The sequence below is a fragment of the Gallinula chloropus genome (genome assembly GCF_964237585.1).
Source record: "Gallinula chloropus genome assembly, chromosome: 3".
Classification (NCBI taxonomy): Eukaryota; Metazoa; Chordata; class Aves; order Gruiformes; family Rallidae; genus Gallinula; species Gallinula chloropus.
In genome coordinates, this window is record NC_140087.1 from 76,728,007 (window position 1) to 76,747,936 (window position 19,930).

At 38.8% G+C, this 19,930-nt stretch overlaps 1 protein-coding gene across 1 annotated transcript in view; it reads left to right on the plus strand.

Annotated features, from left to right (window-relative positions):
- FSHR (follicle stimulating hormone receptor) overlaps positions 1-19,930 on the plus strand; it is a gene marked incomplete at both ends in the record, with an annotated part of 80,159 nt that overhangs the window by 22,232 nt on the left and 37,997 nt on the right. The window contains one exon of the mRNA XM_084261480.1: positions 8,369-8,440. Within this exon, the coding sequence (XP_084117606.1) occupies positions 8,369-8,440 (72 nt within the window). The remainder of the gene's footprint in view (positions 1-8,368; positions 8,441-19,930) is intronic.

The following is a 19,930-nucleotide window of genomic DNA, read 5'->3' on the forward strand; positions in this document are numbered from 1 at the left end:
TGTTAGGGCGTACAGACCATAACAGGTCTGAATAGTCACAACTCTGCCCCTCTCCAGCTTTATCTCAGTGTAAAGCAACCCAGCCCAAGTATGGTTACACTAAGTGTAGACCGTTAAACATCTCAAATTGAATAAAGATATTGATGTTGCACCTCTCTTTGTGATTAAGAATTTAAGAATTCTGTGATCTTCCCCCACACCTCCTGCCTCCATCCTGGGTTTAGGGGTGTTTTCTTGGTTTTGTTTTGTATTTTTTTTAATCTCCTCTCTCCAGATTCATCCCACACTATTCAAGCAAAGGTATATGGAAGTGTCTTGGAGCTTTATTTTTAACTGCCTGCACATGTGACCTCAAAAAGAAGCTATCTGCAACATCATGGGGGATGTACAGAGTTACTAAGGACAGTGTATGCTTTGTCCAGAAATGAAAAGGGTATCAGAGCTGAGACTAAACATGCCATGGTTTTGGAAAACTAAGGCAGGGAGGAGGGGAGAGTAAGCTTCACAAGCATGTTGCTTGACTACTTCTATAGTCTTTTAGATGTTGTTTTTTTCTCACAACAATTTTCTGTCCTTCCTTATCTCTCCTTATCAGCTGTTAGCTGCTGAGGGGCACTGTGTGCAACTTATTAGCTGACCTAAGCAAAGTCCTAGGGGAAAAACTAATCCCATGGCAATTTTGCTTGTGTGCCTGTGTGAGCAACACCACAGCTCTGCCCGGGAAATGGGCATTTTGTTATCCATGTTGTGGTATTGTGGGCATTCTACAAGTGAAATGCCAACAGGACATAAACTGTGTGGTCTCGAAATGCTTTCCTTCAGCTTTTTGTGGCTGGGCTGCGATATTATGCTGAGGAAACATTCACTAAATTTAGACTATGAATGCCATCAGCACTATTCATCATCCTTTTAATCTTACACCCAAAAAAAAGGAAATTGATTTTTGAGGGATGCCACTGGTAAAGATTAAGGAGTGATTTTTCATGAGCTACTCATTGCCATTCTGATACGGACCTGCAAAGCAGACAGACATCAGTAATAAATTTATCACAGTTGTAGTTGTATTTGCTTACATGGCTGAGTATGATGTTGTATGGGATATCTGCCTAGTTAGTTCGAGTCACCTCAAACTAACCGATAGTTAGTTACACCCAGTAGTGCCCCCCCAGCCTGTAGTCCACCCTGTAAGCTATTCACTGCAAGGGGCAAAGTGAGAACCAGAGGCAGGCTTGATGCTATGCAAACACTGTTAAGAAAAACTAGAAGATGAGTGTGTTATCAGTACAGGTTTGCTCAAAAATCTAAATCAGAGCACTATATGAGCTGCCACGAAGAAAATGAACTCTCCTGGAAAGGCCTGGTGCAGCGTGAATCTCAGGAGGGCATCTTTGGTGACTTCTCTGTAAAATGTATATTGCCTATGTTTTCCTTGTAATACTCACCTTTACCTGCTTTTGTTATCCAACAAAAGAAATAAACCAGCTGCACAGCCTGGATAATTTGTCCTTTCACAAGCGTTCAAAGGGGATGAGCAACTGATTTAAGCACATTAGGTAAATGCAGTGATTAGATGCTTCAAGACAGATTGTGCATATTAGCAAGGGATTAAGGTGTCTCTCATAAGTCAATTTACATGTGTGTAAAGTAAGGTCTGTCAGACTCTCCTTGAGTGTGTGGATCATGTCTTGGTTGAGAAAATGAAATGCAAAGATCTTCCTCCATTGTTTAAGCGTGTGCCATCAGGGTCCGCATTTTGAAATGAATCTCTAGTTACACAAATGGTCATTATTGGAAACATATCCTGCTTGGATATCCTTTTTTCCCTTAAGGTGATGGCACAGCTCTCTGAAAAGGTGAGCCAGTAGGATGGTTGGAGCAGTGTTCTGTCACTGCCGGTGTAATTCCTCGTGAACCTGTCAGCCTTATTAAGTCTCAGCACCTTCTGGAACTGAGGCAAATAATCTCCATCTTTGGTTTAAAATTAAAGCTTCATAAGTGTTGAAAATAGCATTGCAGTGTGATATGAATGCACTCTAAAGGTTTTAAAACCAGGAGGCTATAAAATGAATTGTTTTGTGTTTAGCTTGATGGGCTTTGGAACCTGATTTTCAAGCATCCAAATTGTGAGTTTTGGATTCCTCTCTGCCTTCTAGGAAGGGGAAAACATAACTATGTCTGAAAGCAGCTACAGACTGCTCAGTAGGTTACAGTGAACTTCCACCTAGACAGCTGAATGGGAGAAATACTTTCATGTTCATGTATACCTGCATATGCCCCTTTGTAGAGAGATGTTTGCTAGAACCACGCTCTAGTCATAGTGAAGTCACACGGCAATGTGAGCCCATTTCAATGAGCTGCTACTTACAAATGTTGTTCTTGATCTTAATTGCATTCAGCTCGAAGGAGTCTTGTGATTCACTCTAGTAAGAGTTAGGACAAAGTTTGAGGGCCAAATTGACACAGCTTGGTAGATTTACACCATCTGGGAGACAGTCTACAGCATCTGTCTCCTGTTACATCATGAAAAGCAAAACAGTCCTTCAGAGTTGCATTGACTAATCAAACAAAACCCCCCAAAAAACAAGGGGCGGGATTTTGCTGATTTTTGCATTTAATATAAAGCACACTAAATAGGTTATGGCATCATTTTGTCTTTTCCTGGTGTAAATCAAAGGCCCATCTGTTGCTTATGCTGGAATCTCCAGCGTATCTCCAAAGCAAGAAGCAAAAACAAAGAAGCAACCAAAAAAAAAAATAATTACAAAGAGTAAATTAAATTTCACTGTAAATCTTTGTTTGACAAAATGCATATTGCTGGAGAGGATTAGAAGGTGATAACATCAGTCTATTAGCTCAGAGATTAAAGTAAAATGTTCTTCAAAATCCTATCAATTTATTTCTTTGGAACCAAATTTGGTGATTTAGCATTATGGTCACTGAAACTTTTTGGCTTTTTATTTTATTTTTCTTTGCTCCTTAAGTTATAAAGTTTATAGCATCTACTTGATAAAGTTCATTTTAACATCATGAATTTGCAATTTACATGAGCCAGGGAAGATAATTCTACAGTGCACACACTTTCTGATTAACTGTGTGTGACTAACGTAGATCTGAGAAATGAGTTTTAAAGAGTGTTTTAAAAGACCTAAATTCAGCCATGCTTTGTGAAGCAGATTTTTTTTTTTGGAATTAGTCTAATTTCTGATAATCAGTGCAGTCCTTTGCTGTGCAAGGCTATTGCTGGTGGTGGTGGCTGTTTGCCAAGGAAGAGGGCTGGGAGGAAGGAGCATCAGTGCAGTGTGGGAGTAAGTTCTGGTGAAGAGTTTGTGCCACAGAACACCTTCATAACTGTTCAAAAAAGAAAGCTTGTAGGACCAGCATCTGAAAAGTCATTTGATGAACATGCAAAATATATAATTGTGCACATCAATGGCTAACCTCACATGTACAGTGTATGTACACTTATTTGCTTAATATGCACATACCCATGTTTCCTATGCATTTTTTTTTAGATGTTGAGCAGAAATTACATGTGTGAGCATGCTTTTTTAATCGTGTACCTTACCAAGTCTTTTTTATCACCTATATCTTGGGCACCAGGTACTTAAATAATGACATCCATCCTCCATCCCTTTATCATGAAGTCAGTCAGATTTCTGTCTGGATTCATGTGCAGCTGGATGGAAGTTTGTTGGAGGTTTGTTTTTTTTTTTCTTTGTGTCTTATGTTCTGTCTGTCTGAACTATTTCAGCTGCAGAAGACTCTATTTTATGAAAAGTTCAATAAACCTCCTCATAACTGAAAGTGTTAGAGGGTTATTCAGGAATGTTTTGCCAGCACCTGCTAATTTCTGTTGTGTGCATCATGTCCTCTATAGGTTTTGAGATTAAGTTGACACTATGGTATTTATTCTATACTAGACACAGAAACAAGACGTGTTTGGGTTGTTTGCTCTTCCTGGTGATATCAAGTGGCATAAGTCACCTGTGTTAGTGGCTTCATGTTAACTGAGACCCCACTGTTTTAAATAACCAGGTTCAGATGTCTCTGTTTAAATAACAGATCAGTAGGAAATAGTTCTGTCATAGCCCTGACAGATCTAGCCTTGGTTAGCAACAGTTTTTTAGTAGCTTCATAGAAGAATTTACTCACACCCATGCATGAGACAAACTAAAATGATATAATATAGAAGCATATAAAACACTTAAAAACGAAAAATGGAAAAACCTGTGGGAACTGTGCATCTTCAGTCCAGAGAAATATAGTCTGATTGCAAGTTTACCTGTCCTTCCAGATGGAAAAGGATATTACTAGTCAGAAAAACAGAAGTAGGTAAAAATCAGCTAAGTATTAATAAATATTACATATTTAAATATTTACATTATCATTCATAACATGAGTATATATAAATACATAAAATATAAGTGTGAGTGTACAAGTGCAGCAAACAGCTTCAGTTCCTATCAATAAACTCCTGAAGAATCACTTTCAACACATGTAATTAAATTAGAGTTTAGAAACATCTTCTCAATATCAGGGCAATGGAACAATGGGCCAGACTTAAATCTAGGTTATACTTCGGTTTCTTGGGAATAATAACAGGTAATTTCACCATTATTCTATTTCCAGGCATGTATATTGCCTTGTCATGATGCAGGATAGCCGTATCACTGTGTGGGGCTTCTTTCCCTGTGCTTGTTTCTGCTCTCATTGTTAAGTTATTGGTGGCTCCAACACTGGAGTCCCTGCTAGGATTTCTGCTACCTCCTGTAACCCAAATAACACTAACATCACTGAACTTTGGACTTTGAAAAGTGTAACTTTGAAAGGGTTTTTTAAGTTCTCCCAGGGAAATCAGTTCTAAGTGCAATACCTGTAGAGAGGATGGTAGGATTAAATTCCCCCTTATCCTCTGATGGCAAAAAGAGTCTAGCCCTGGCTGAACAATGCTTGATCTTAGGCAAGGAGAGGTACCTTGGCTGCTGACCATCCTGCTGGGTCATGCAAGACAGGAGTTTGCACCACTCAGGGTTGAGGGGTGGAGTCGAAACCAAAACTCCCATTCACTGTGGCCGTGCTTCCACTGCCAGGTCTGTGCTGAGTGACCATGATGCCTTCCTCCCTCCCAGCAAAGCCTGCTGCAAGGGGGCACTCCCTGCATCTGTTGAGGCTGGTGCCAAATCTCCTGTTCTGATGCAGAGCTGAAAGCTCTGGGAGGTGAGATCTAGTGTTTCCTGGAGGCTAGCTCTGCATACAGATTGTTGGGTCACCTAACTTTTGCTTTCACCTTCCTCATGCCTTGTGTCAGGCTCTGATCCCATGCCATGCACTGAGTGTTTAGGCCTTTCAGCACTTTTCTTGCTGTTGCCCAAGTGCTAACATAATTTTTTTGAGGACCAAATACCACATCTGTCCGTTAAGCACATGGCTTTTAAAGGATGCTTTTGTTTACTTGTGTGTCTGGACACGAAACAGGTTTGAATGAAGGTGGGCTGTAGTCATTTCTTTGACCCTAAAATAATGACAGCAACAAACCCAAGGAAATGCTTTTGAATTATTTCATCTCCTTCTACCTCAGAAAGAACTGGTACTGAACAGCCAGTATCTCAAGTTAAGTACAGATTGATTCTTGGAGCCTAATTGGTGAGATTTATCGTCAATACAGCATTTGGCTACTTATAATAGACTCCTATTCATTATACAGTTGATAATTCAACAAGTAGCTGATTCTAATTTTCAGTGTTCATTATACCATTAAAGCTGACTTTATTAGCCTACTCAGGGATGCTTAAAACAATTAACCTTAACTTTTTTAAGTGGAATGTGAGACTTCAGCTATTAAACTTCAATTCTACTTTAACTGCTCCAGGGCATTAGACGTGTGGCTCCTGAATTCAGGCACCTTATTAGTGCAGAATAGCAGGGTATTCAACAAAGAAACTCGAGGTTTGACTTACTTCTGTGCACTTGTGGCTTTGCTTGTAGCCTCATCTATGAATGAAATTCCTAGTTTCAGGATCAGGGTGTAAATTTTTGTTGTGGTGAAGCGTGGCATAGGGCAGTGTTTAATTAAGGAATTGCAAACCTCCTGATGATCTGTCCCTAGAGAGAGGATTCATTTTAGAATATTGCCATAAAAAAGATGAAATTACAGGTGTCTAGGGCTGCAAAATAAGGCGTGAACCTCTACAAAGGAGAGTTTAGGAAAGGTTTCAAAGCAGATCAAAGTTAGAGAGTTTCCTGATGGTTTAGCTTTGTAGCACTAAGCCTGCTGGGTGTTCTGCAAGGGCCCATTGTACCTATCTGCACTCAGAGAGCGCAGCCGCAGCTTTGCATGCATTACACCAGCACTGTTTTCAGCAGGGCTTTACAAATTGCCTAATCCAGGTTAGAGCTTTGCTCGAAGCTCTTTAATCCTTCTGATGTTTGGATAATAATCTCAATACTGTAATTCTTGTGTGACAGCATGTTGAAGCTCTTTCAGACTTACATTAATGGTGATACAAGAATAATGGAATACAAAATTGACTTCATCATCTTTCAGGACTGAAAATACCATAAATTTCAATGTTTAAAAAATCAAGGGGACAACTTCACTCCTAGTGTAATCACAGTGACATCTCTAGAGCTAGGTGAGGCGTGCATTGGCCTTGTCCCACTTAAGATTAACTCACATTTGAGAATCTAAATGAGGGAGTAGATTCTACTGAAGACCTACAATTAAAAAATGGGAACCTTTTGCAGTGGTATTCTATCAGAATAATACATTTTTTTCCCTAAGACTTTGATTAAAACATTATAATCTCCCATGAAAATTCTAAACTAATCAGCTGAAATAAAAAATAGATGAGGGTTGCATGAATACTTTATGTGAATGGTAAGAAAGTAAGTCTCTGGTTTTGAGGTACTGCGTTAAAATTTGCAGGTCTGCACAGCAAGTAATACCACACTGAGTTCCCATTTCTGCCCTCCTACAGTTACAGTAAGGCAGCACAGACACGAGCTGAAAGACGATCCTAAGCAGCCATGCAAAACCAGTTCTGAGATGATAAAAATGAGGGATGGTCTGGCAGGGATGCTCACTGAGAGAATAAAAAAAATAAAGGTCTTCCATAGTTATTCAGAAAACAATTAATTTCATTTCCCTGGGAGAGTAGACTAAGAAACTGAATCACAGGGTGGTATTCATGCATGTAACACAAGTGATTTCTTTCTTTAATTCTTTTTTAAAAGAAAATACCAGTTTTAAACATCTGTCCCTGATTGCAACCAGTCTTACCTGATGTCTTGGTTAATTATCCACTTGGTATTTAATATCTGGGAGTTTGAATATGAATTTTATTCTCAGCAGCAAATACAAAAATACGATATTTCTTCCCTACAAAATCTCTGTGGGCTTTCTCATGTCCCATCCAGACTTTTTTGACCTGGCATCTAGTGATAAGTGTATCATGTGAAGAATGTATCTTGATGAGCAGGTCTTGTTAATATATGCAACTGTTTGTGCTCACTACCTAACAAATGATTAAATGCGTGAAAGAAAGCAATTACCTGGATAACACCTTATTTCTCCAAGGAGTAGTAGCAATCCTACCTTTCATTTGCTAAGTGCCATCAGAAATTTTGTAGTTCTCTGTTTATTGTGATAAAAGCAGATGAGTCCACTTAACAAAAGGTTTATATGATATTTTAAATGCTTTTTCTTCATAAAGCATGTTTTATGACCTTTAAAAATTATTAAAATGTTGTCTTGGTGCATGTGTGATCAAGTTGTGTATTACAAAACCCAGTTTTGTGGCACATTATGAACTAATTAGAAGAGAGGCTGTGAGAAGAAATAAAGGCTATTAAAGTTGCACTTGACAGGTGATAGTAGCTGACTCCCTCAATTATCTGTGTAGTGAGTTAAGGCTTATTCTTGCATGAGTATACACATACCACCTTACAACCTTGTGTTAGCAATTCACCCCAGTCTGCCTCCACAGGGCTCTTTCATCATTAGCTTGAGCATTTCTCAAAGGAGAGATTAGGATGAGAAAGACACTGTCCACTCACAGCACACAGGAAAGTTGCACTGACCCAGCCTAAATTTCTTACTGAAACAAATGGGGCATTTGGAACTACTGACAGGTATGTTTTACCCTGAGGAGCTCCAGAGGGGTCCAAATGCTGTGCTTTCATTTTGGTCCAGGCAGGCAATTGGAGTCTCATGAAGACTATGAACATTGCAGTTGTGTTTAGATGCTGAAGTCTCAAGCCTGGAGACCATCCTTGTACCAGTGATAAAGGCCTCTCTTGTGCTGACAATGCTCCAATGCCGTCCTGTGTTGTGAATAATGAATAATCTCCCTATTTTCTCTATTTTCAGGAGATTCGTCCTCACTAAGATGAGAGTCATTCCAAAAGGAGCTTTTGCAGGACTTGATGACCTAGAGAAAATGTATGTATGAATATAATTGGGAAAAATGTCTTTACTGAATGAGTGGTCAAGCACTGGAATAGGCTGTTTAGGGAAATGGTGGAGTCACCATCCCTGGAGGTGTTAAAGCGAAGTGTAGACATGGCACTTCAGAACATGATTTAGTGGTCATGATGGTGTTATGTTCACAGTTGGACTTGATGATCTTAGAGGTCTTTTCCCAACTTAATGATTCTGTGAATGTTTACCAGGGGACAACCATTTTACTTGAAAAAGCAGTGTCTGGATGCAGCTCCTTTTACTGCCTGTGTGCTAAGGCCTAACTCTGAGCTTCGCCTAGTTTCATCTTTCTGAAAAAGTAGACACTTTTAAGAACATAGTCCAAAACATTGTCATAAATGCATTTTCTATCAGGAAAAGTGCAGTACTCAAAGAGTTGGTCCAGCAGGGAGCGTCACTGCAGTTAATAAATACAGTGATGTAGCAGAAGAACATGGGAAAATTATTACTTTTGAGAATTTTGTAATAGATTGGAATAAATCAATAAAAGATTAAGAAGGAAAGAACTCCTGTTCATAACAGGGCAGCCAATTCCCTTTTCACTAGTGAATAATAGGATTTTTTTGTGCATGTTATTCAGCTGGCAGGGTGCATGAGGGAAGTTTATTACAAGTGATATGTCCAAAAATTTTAGTGCGTAAAGGGTGTAAGCATCTAATTTCTGTGAATATTAGTCATAAGCGTGGAGCTATAAATATGATCACCTTTCATTCATTAGTATCCTATTGTGGATCTATTGCAGCCCTCAGCCACTAGAAGGAAAAATCCTTAGTAATGTTTCTAGCTATTCTTTAATGACAGAAAATCTGTGGGTTAATTAGTGCTAGCACCAGAAATTATAACTGTCACTGTCCAAACTGAGATATTCTGGATCACATATGATTTTTCTAAATTATTTCATATATGAGCAAATCACAGTGTTTTGTTTAGGAACACACCCAATGCTTGCACCCTGGCAGGGGAAGATCACAAGTAGGCTGTTTGCTCCAGATGGGTTGGAGTGGGGAAATGCACTTTAAAGTCAGCGCCTTTTTCAGTGCTGGGTATCTAACAGCAAGACTAAAAGGAATCAATTGCCAATGTTTTACTGCATTATTTCTACCATTTTCCCTTGTACTCTTGTGTAAATAAGGGATATAGCAAGAAGGTGAATGCACCAAAAGATATGGCAAGGAAAGGGAAAGGATATTGAACCTAGAGATGGATGAATGGGCACATGGATGGACAGATGGAGAACAAGCAGTGAATATGCAAAGAGGATTTAAGAGCCACTGGTCAACAAGTGGAAAAGCTCACATGGCATTTAGCCCTTTTTTGAAGCATGAGCTGGCTTTCAGGGCATCACTTTAAGGCCAGGAACCATCTACTGACATGTTGTACACACTAAAAAGCCTCCAGTTGCTGCATCCCACTTGTGGATCTGGACCCTCAACATCTTGTCAAAACAGGACTCTAAATAGTTGTTTTTCTTGAGAAAAAAACCCAACAACTTTTTGTGGCCAAGAGTTACCAGCTGGGAATAAGATCAGCTCTGCATTTTGTTGGCACTTGTTTCTCCCCAGTCCTGCAGGGTTCTTTTTAGCCTAGTCCTTGTGAAAAACCATTGAGCTCTCTGGACTATGAAGTGGGTTGCAACGTACATTGTAAACTGCTCCCATTATCTTTATTTACTCAGAGTCATATGTCACATGGATGAAGGTAGTGATCACATTGAATAGGGTGGCTTTAAGTGGTGATTTATTGTTAACCAAAAAAAATTATATATGGAAATTAGCTCAATTTAAAAATACATCTCTGTACTATTAGTACATGGAGGAGAAATGGGGACAGACAGTCTATAGCAAAACATCCTTGAAAATAAAAGTGTGATAAATATGTAAATGAGACCAATCAACATCCACAAAGATGCGGTATTTGCAGATGATATGGCAAACAGATAAAATTTGAAATAGCTCACAAATCCTAGACCTAACCCATAAAACATTCATCAGAAATATTCATGACAATGTAGGGACAAAAAAGCGTTCAATCAAATGATAGATTTGCATATAAAAACACAGCCTTTGTATGAAAGCCTTGTTACTCTTGCAAGATCATGCACAGAAAGAAAGATTAAAGCAAACCAGTCTATTTAAGGAAAACAGCTATTAATAATGTGATACTTCATATGGTAAAATGTGGATAGCCTGATGTATACAAATGAGATACTTCAATGTAGTATGTGTATGTGCTCACCTAGGACTAAACAGACTAAAAATGAAGAGCATGACAATACCTCCTGAATGGATTACTGAAGAAAAATGTTGTTTTACGCAGTCCGGCATATCTGTACACATTATTTTTGTCATTAGTAGACCATTTCTAATTGTGTTTCTGACAACAGGGTAGGTTTTAAAGCCCAGAAGTTGTGGGGAAATGGTGATTTTTGGACTCATCCATTGAGGATGAGCTGGTTGAATCTGAGATGAGTCCTCCACGAGAAACTTAACTCTGTTGTATTTCTGTTCAGACTGATTGAAGGCTTTTAAACAGAGTGACCAAAAATCTCTGCTTTTCAAAGAAAAATCATTCAATTGTTTTTTTACATGTTGCTGCTTTCTCTATTCACTGTAGTTTCTTCCTATGCAGCCACGTAGCTGAGAGCTCTGAACACATGTATTTTGCCACAGAATGTCAAATATTTTCAGATACTTCCAGTCAGGCTCTATTCACAGTACTCAGGATAGGTGATCCTTGTTTTCCATTTGGACTGCCTAAGGACTTCCAAGAATGGATAATAGTGACCTTGACTCCTAATGATCCTTGCTTGCAAAGCTCCAGTTTCACTTACCAAGGCAAAATCTTTTGGGCTTAATCTGATTTTCTTATTTTGGAAAATCTGATTGAAATTTATTTGGCCAAAGTGTCACTGGAGTACTTTTACCGTTTTCTGAAGTCTTTTGAAAGAATGAGAGCCCATTTGAACCATCTGTAACTTGTAATTTTCTTCTCACCCATCTGAATTCCTTCAGTTACTGAAAAAACATGAAAAATCCATTCTGCAAACTGTCTTATAGAGCAACGACTTTCCCCGAGTATCTTCTTGGAGAAGATCTTCTTTTGTTCTTAGATAAGATGTTTAAGGTTATGAAATGAACTGTCAGGCTCTAATTATCTGATATTTCTCTTACTAAAGGTACAACTTGAATTTATTATAGAAAACTACCTCAGAAACCCCCAGATCTGAGGAGCAGGCTACCTAGCTTGTCACTAGCAGCTCTCCAACTTCTGCACAGTTCTGGTTTTGTGTTAATTTAGGATATAGATGTTCAGAGAAGCAGATTAGTTCTTCTTGCTACATGTTTAGTCTAGTCCTAAGTCTTATCCAACTGAAACGTGGCAGCTCGTCTGGACTCCTGCTTAACCAACATGTTTACACTCCCAGAACTAATTAACCCTCCAGTTACTAAATTAAAAAGCAGCCTCGTGCAGGCACATACATGGCAAAATCAATTCAACATGCTCTGCAGCTCATATGTCATCTTCAATCTGCTCTGAAAGTACTTAATTTGGAGGAGAGATGGTCTGAAGTGGTATTAAGTCTATCCTTCTCTTGCTAAGGTTCCTCCTATTCCTCCAAAGTAGCGAAGTAAATTTGTGAATGTATCGTATTTATAGGAAGTTCAGTTTGATCACCTTACCCTACTCAAGCCAGAGAGGCTTCACATTTGTATCCTGAGGCATGTGCCCCCTGAAAATGAATCACTTATTCTTTTGAAGGGTTTAAGCTTAAACATAATGCTTGGTTTGATCATTCACTCTCAAATCCAAACATTGTGCAGCTCAAGAAAATTCAGCCATGTGGATGAAGTGCTTCTTGAGCTAGAAGATGTCACAGGTAAAAAACACCCATATTGGACCTGTTTTGTGTTTTGGCATTTCTCTAACAGATTTTGGCAAAGAGACAGTTTAAGAACATGAACTGCGTGGTCATTAATGAAGTTTGATGAGCTAAACTCAAGAACTCTGAAAATCCTGGAAGCTAAAACTTTTAGGGTTTGCCAGCATTGACTCTCCAGGAAACTGAAATCTTCAGTCTATGGAAGACAGCAGGAATATACACACGAGCTATCTATAGCTTCCTCATGAATTTCTAGAGAAAATAGCTTTGAATCATGTATTTACTTAATCACTCAGTGCATTCAAGCTTTTATCCTTTTTTGCTGAGACTGTTGATCTAGTGTTGGTTCATACAAAGCAATCTAGATCTGTGACCTAGATACACAGCAGTTTACTTCATATATAACAACCAACCTGATGTACGATGCTAAAATTTCCCCTGTTTGCCCCTGTAGGCTAAAAGGCAGGTCATGCTTTCCTCTGACTTAATTAGATCAGTCTAAATTACCTTTTATGTTTTATCTAAACTGAGGTGATGTACCTGAGGACCATGGAGGCCACTCAGTATTTTGAAGCAATTGCTAAAGTACATTGCTGAATCATGGCGCATTTCTTCCTGTGAGTGGGGAACAATCAGAGTTCATGGCTTGATTGTAAAAGTCTCATCAGGTCATTATGGCGTAGTGGGAAGTATTCACTTTATTTAGAAAGTTTTAACAACCTGGCAAATTGGTGGATTCACCGTCCAGGCTTTTTTTTCAGCAGGAGCTGTCAAAGATGCCTGTGCTAGCAAATGGCTGAGGGATGTCTATCATCCCATGCGCTCTTGAAACGGTTACTTTCATTCCACCCCAGCGTATGATTCTGCAACACTTGGCAGCATATAGCCCAAAACTATGGGAAGGAAGTGGGGGAGGCAGAAATCACCTAGTGATCTAAGGTTCAGCAGTCTGTGTCTTCTGCTACCAAGAAAACTGGTCAGTATTCTGTAGCTTCTCCCATCTTTTTTGTACAATGTATCATATACTGCCTCAATTGGTATGCAAACGGCAGTGATTAAATAAGATAATTAAAGCTATTTTGAGAAAGTAGTTAGGATTCAGTGTAACAGAGACATTTGGAAATTGGTTCTAGGCAGGAGTTCCTTTCTATCTTTCGCTGCATCATTTGGATAAATGGGCTATTAATTTTTTTAACAGATTTGCAGGATCTGCTGTGATATATAAGTTAAATAATGCACATTTGCAAAAATATTTATTTACAACCCTAAGGTGTAAGGGGAACACAGTGCATTCTGTGTACCAAAATATGTAGTGAATCAGGTAACAATCACACTTTGGTAATAAATACTCCAGGGTATATTCTCAAGGTGCAACTCTATAGATATTAAATTCTAATTGACATTATAGGAAGTTATGTGTAACATTCTGCATCTTAAGGGCAGGGCACGAAAATAAGTATGCTACTTAATGCATTTAAATTAGTCTAAATATGCATTTTCTCCCAGGGAACAGAGGGCTACAGATCAAAAACATTAAGGCAAGTAACCAGCATAAGCAAAGAAATTCAAAGTTCAGGCTGACATCCCAAAGAATAAATGTTTTAATGGTGCCATTGTTATGATACAGGGCTTTCCCTTTTCTCTGACTGGTCTAATCCTGCACAAGTCAGCAGGCATTAAAGGCTGCCCAGCCATGGCATGCTGGTGTCAGGCACTGAGCAGTCACAGGAGGCTTCCCACTTCCCCCAAGTAGATTCACGAGTCCCAGATGCCCTCGCCCCAGTTGACTGTCCATGTTTGATGGTGATCGGTGGGTTTGGACTGGCTCTTTCCTGTGCTTGGGGGGTTGCTTGCACTTCAGGCCTCTAGTTGCAAAATCACGTAAGAATGGTTATCCTCTGCTGTATGCACCATACGTGTTCCTTAGCCCAACAGCTTCACAGGATCACAGAATTGTAGGGGTTGGAAGGGACCTCAAGAGGTCACCAGGTCCCACCCCCTTCCAGTGTGTCAGTCTTCATTTACCCATTGCTACACTCTGGCCTTTGAAATGGGTTACCACAAGCAGGATTTGAAGGGCAAAATTAGCTTATCCCAGGGGTTCTGTAATGTATCATTGGTGTAAGAGCTGGGCAAAGTTATGCCTTGTGCTGCTGTCTGTCAGTACAGCCATAAGCAGCTTGGGTGCATCTTCTTCTCCAAGGAGCACCATTACTTCAGATGACCCTTCTTCAGCCTTTGCGAATCTCATCCCTTGGATAGCAAACTTAGGTGTTTTGTTGAATGCATAAGAAGCCTACTGTTTTCTTAATTCCATTTATTTCCTGAAAGTAGAAGCTATACCTTGTGTTCTAAATGTAGTAAGTAATCAAGTGAAGACTAGGTGGTTTTATTATAATCTGTAAATGTTTTGCTGCATCGTCATTTGGCATCCTGCTTTTTCCTGCCAAAGCTGGAAGAGATGTGGAAGAGATCTTACACTTACAGTTACTGTCATCATCCCCCAAAACTGTGAAGTAGGTATTTATTATCCATGTCATTAACTTACTGTTGATGTCAAAGAGCAGAGATTTTAATTACAGCTTTGTGATATTTCATTAAATGCACACCCTGATCTCAATCTCTTGCTAATGCTTGGGCAGAACAAAATCACAAATAAAGTAAAAACCCTCAGAAGAAGCAGCTAGCAAATGTAAAGTCAGTTGATAGTGTCCGTATCAACATTTGCTAACTTTTCTGTTTAAAAAGTCCCAGAAATCATGTTAATATTTGCATATTTTAATTGAAACCTGTTAGAGTACAAGAAAGGAAGTATTCCATAATTCTTTCTGTGTGGTTTGGTATCTTGATGCTTGCTTTCTTTGATAAAATTGATTAAGGAAGGGAAAAAAGAAAATACTTTTTGTCATTACTTCCTTTTGTTGAGCAATGATGAGTTTTGTGGTAATGAACATTAGTTAGCAGTATCTTTCTTTGTTAACAGCATTGATTTGAGGGCAGCATTAGAGACTGAAATATTTAATGCAAGAATCATCTTGGAGATCATTTCTGGTCCCTGCTTTTCAGTTGTTTAGACACAGATGTAGGTAAAGCAAAAAAAGGGAAATTCACTTACCTAATTATATGCCAAATGCTTCATTGCCTCTTCTCAGTGATGTAATATTCAGATTACCTAAATTCATAAAAGATGAAATGTGGGCAAATTTTATGGGAGTACCTATTCTCCTTTAGGAGGAAACTTTGATCCAATGTTCTTGTCTCCTGCTCTACACAAACAAAGCAGATAAAATTAATGCAGGTTAATTGAAGATAGCTCTTTAGCATATCTAAATATGGGCTCTTAATTAGCCTCATTCACTTAAAATGAGATTTAAGGGTCAAATGAACATTTCTAAAATAAAAAAAAAGTCTCAGCCCCATGGTCAAGGCAAGTGTCTAAATGGAAATGTTAGGAATTATTAAGAAAAGGGTAGGGAACAAAACAGGAAATGCTCACCAAGATGAAGACATTCAGGAACACTTTCCATCTGAGAAATAATGGAGCAGAAAAACACTCCTTCATCTTGAAGGAAACCCTTTGATAGGGGATATTGGAATCATCAGTACAGTCAGGTTTCACACATGTGGACAGGAGTGATTATTCCTTCCCTTTCTAATAATGTAACTGGAGGAGAGGACTTAAAATACAACTATTAAGTATCGAATAAAAAAAACCCTGCCAGAGGCACTACTTCTTCACACAACCCATGCTTCATCTGGGGAACTTTGCTTCGAGTCTTGGCTGATACGAAGGGTCTCTGGTAAAATTTGGGGAAGGGAATGTGTCTCACCTACTTACATAGCTAACACAAAGATTTGAGCTGCAAATCACCTAAAAAAGAAGGAATGAGAATTCAGAGGGACTTTCTCAGTAGAGTTGCCCTTACACTGTTTCCGGGGCCTCCCCTACCACAGCTAGGGATGGATACAGGGCTGGACAGACTTCAGGTGTGGCATGCACAGATCTTTGCTTCCTCTGAGTCATTCAGATTTGGGAGGTACCCTCATTCTAGGTCCTTGCATCGAAGGCATGAAGCTGATTATTGCCACGGATAACAGTAGCAAGGAGCATCATAATTGACAGTCACCCTGTGGTGCAGAATTAATACTATAATCTTTCTTCTTTTCTCCTGGGAAAGATGTTTTATGCATACTAAAGAGGCTGATGCGTTCACTTACTGGCCAATTTTCTGAGATTCATCTCAGGAGGTTTTGGGTGGGGTTGTGTGTTTCAAGAGGGGCTAGAGCTGGTGCTGTAACATCTAAGATGGCTACTGGCACATTCCAAATTTTTTTTTCCCCAAAAAAGTGTAATTTCTGCAAGTTCCATCTTTTCCTTCCAGTTTGGAGTAAATAAAGTTTAAAGTTGTGGTACAATCCATGTGCTTTCAGAGCAGAATCAGTGACCTTCTAGGTGGCTTTGTAAATATAAAGAAACATAAAATAATTCTTATGCTGGCTGAAAAATATATTCATTAAACTCATGTATGTATACCAGAAAATAAAATAAGAACTCAGAATTTCCAGTTCTAATTTTATTTTACATTTTCAAATGTAATTTGTGGCTTGTAGGTGGGAAAAGGTGCTTTTTCTTCATACAGTGTTTCAGAGTATCGCTTTGATTTAAAAAAAATCACCTTTTTCTTATTAAAATAAGTATGTTCAGTTCTAATACCCCTGAATAATTTGTAAATAAATAATAATTGTATTTCAACTGCATATTAAGTCTGAAATTTCTAGAAAGAATTCAGAGTAAAATGTGTTGACTTGAAAACAAAGAGAATTGTAAACAGAAAATTTAAAAAAATACAAGTAAGCAGCATTAAAGTCAATAATATTTTTTTAGAGAGTTTTAATAGTAGTATTATGAAAAGGGTTTCTTCCTACCAAGAATAAGCAGGGGAAAAAAAATAAATCTATATTTTTCTGTGAAATGGAATAACAAGGAAATTCTGACAGGAAACACATGCGTTCAGAATTACAGCAGTTGCACCTCACTTAATTATTCAGCTCAAACATGTAGCATCCTCAGCCCTTCTGACAGGTAGACTGATGGACGTCTGTGGCTGCTGATGCACCATGGTACACCATGGTATGAGTCTGTGGGAACTAGGGTGATGATATATCCTGAGAGGCATTGTAGTGTCATCTCTAGGTTTACTTTAAAAAGCACTGATATTTTAAAAAATCGAGTTTGAATTAGAAAGGAAAAATTTTTTTCATGAGAAAAAAGGGTTTTGTCAGATTTTTTTCTATTAATCTTGTGTGTGTATCCAACTACACCAGTAAGTGAGTGCAAAAGGTGTGACCTACTTGAAATTGTGCCCGATTTGCTCTAAATGGGATTTTCTTCAATATTTATTGTTGCCGCTACTAAATATTATGTCTTAGAAGGAGGAAGGCTGGAAACAGATAGGAAATGGTAATTCAATTTCAGGAGCATTTCAGAAGCACCTTCCCATATTAACTTTATCTAGCTTTCCTGTTTATTTTAGAAATAATGTTAGTGGAATTGGCATGTTGCAATAAAGGATTGTTTCCCATTGCTATACAAATGCTGATATAAACCTCAGCATTTACGGAAAATAAATGTTGAGATGAAGTCAAGACATTTATTTTCTAGGCAGGAGATGTTGATTCTCTGGCAACATTATACTGCACGGCCTTTATTTCTATTATACCAAATGATTGATGTGGATTTAATCATTAGTTTGATGGCTGCTTTGCTCAGTGGAAAGGCAGCTGAGCATTTTCTTGTTATTAGGGAGCTGCATTTTAATTTTTCTATCAAAGACACTGCTGCCCCCCATTTGTCCCAGGTGTAAAACCAGAGATTCATTTTGCCCATTGTTTTGTGACCAAGCCAAGAACAATTTGCTCACTAAATGCTGTGAATATTTGTTATTTCTCAAGCAGGAACATGTTTTTGATGAAGAGTTCCAGATATGTGCATGTGCTTCATTCTTTAAAATTAAGAATTGTGTAACTTTTGTGTGTAAACTACTTACTGAATGGTAGAATATATATTTGTGTATACACACACATATACATGTATATATTTGCATAACGCATATGTGTATATACACAGAGTAGTCTGGAAAAGATTTAAATTACTGGAATTTAGAATGGAAGACAGATACTGAGCCATAAAATATTTTGAATACTTGGGGAGCCAAGACCACAGATGGAAATTACAAAGTATTGTGAGAGAAATGAGAGCAAAGGGCTGAGGAACCGTTGGTCTCTGTGCATTTTCCAGTGCAGTCAGTAGAGGATTAGGAGCTGGGAACTTGGAGAGGCTGGTGGACATTCCTGGTTCAGAACCTTGTCCCTCATAGCTGATAGTGAGTACTGTTTCTAGAAGGAGGACCTTAAGCTTTCCTGGCAGCTCACATGCCCAGCTGAATAAAGGATACTTGAGCTTTATGTAGCCTTATGATAGTCCTGTGCTTGAGCCATGATATGGCAGCTCTGCAAAGGCAGTTCTGTCTAGGGAGCGTAAGCTCCACATCTTGCCCAGAGAGGTTGTGGAAGCCCCTAGATCCCTGGCAGTGTTCAAGGCCAGGTCGGATGAGGCTTTGGGCAACCTGGCCTAGTGAAGGTGTCCCTGCCCATGGCAAGAAGGTGTTGGAACTAGATGATCTCTGAGGTCCCTTCCAACCCAAAGCATTCTGTGATTTTGCATTGGCTGCTCATGCCAGTTGCCAAAGGAATATGTTCAAGATGACCATTTCTGGAACAATTATGAAATAGCTCATCCATATCAAACATTTATTGTGTCCATCTCATAGGGTGCTCACCTCCTCTGAGGACAAATGCACTTAATGAATAATGAGCTGTTCAGCAGAAACTCTTGGAATGGTGTCTCTGTGTTGCCTTTGTACGCTGAAGTTTCTCCAATAAAACAAGGAATAGTGCAGAATTTCACTGGTGAACTGAATTAAACTAGTCTGTTGTTTGGAAGCATCATTTACTTCTGTCTTGTTTGTCTGCTGAAAAGCACAAAGATCTACATCTTTATCTGGAAATGTTTATCCTTTCTAGTGTATTTATAAAAAGAAGGTACTCATTACACATGTCTAATCCCTTTGTCAGTCTTATCTTTTATTTTGAGCAAAATTTTATGGTGATGTGTTTCTCAGCTTTATTTTCCATATTTTTAAGACTTCTTGTGCTGGATTTTTAAGATTTTGGCTTTTCCCTTCTGTGCTGCAAGAAGGAGCAAGCACAATATGGTGAAAAGGATTTGCTTATTATTTTCTTCTGTTCCCAATTAGACAATGCTTTTTACAAAAAGTAGCAGCAGCAGAGCTCCCTGGAAGAAGGGGGACTGGGTGTTCCCTTTGCAGGCTAATGGGCATGTTTGGAGGGGAACAGCTTTGAGGTACAGGTGACAGGGATGGATACTCAAAACTGTATTGGGGAGCAGGGAGCAGCCCCAGAGATGATGAATGGGATTTCACAGGAGGTCTGGGCAGAGCTTACTCCCACTTGCAATAAATCATTGAGGAATTCCAAATCTTCTCCAAAGG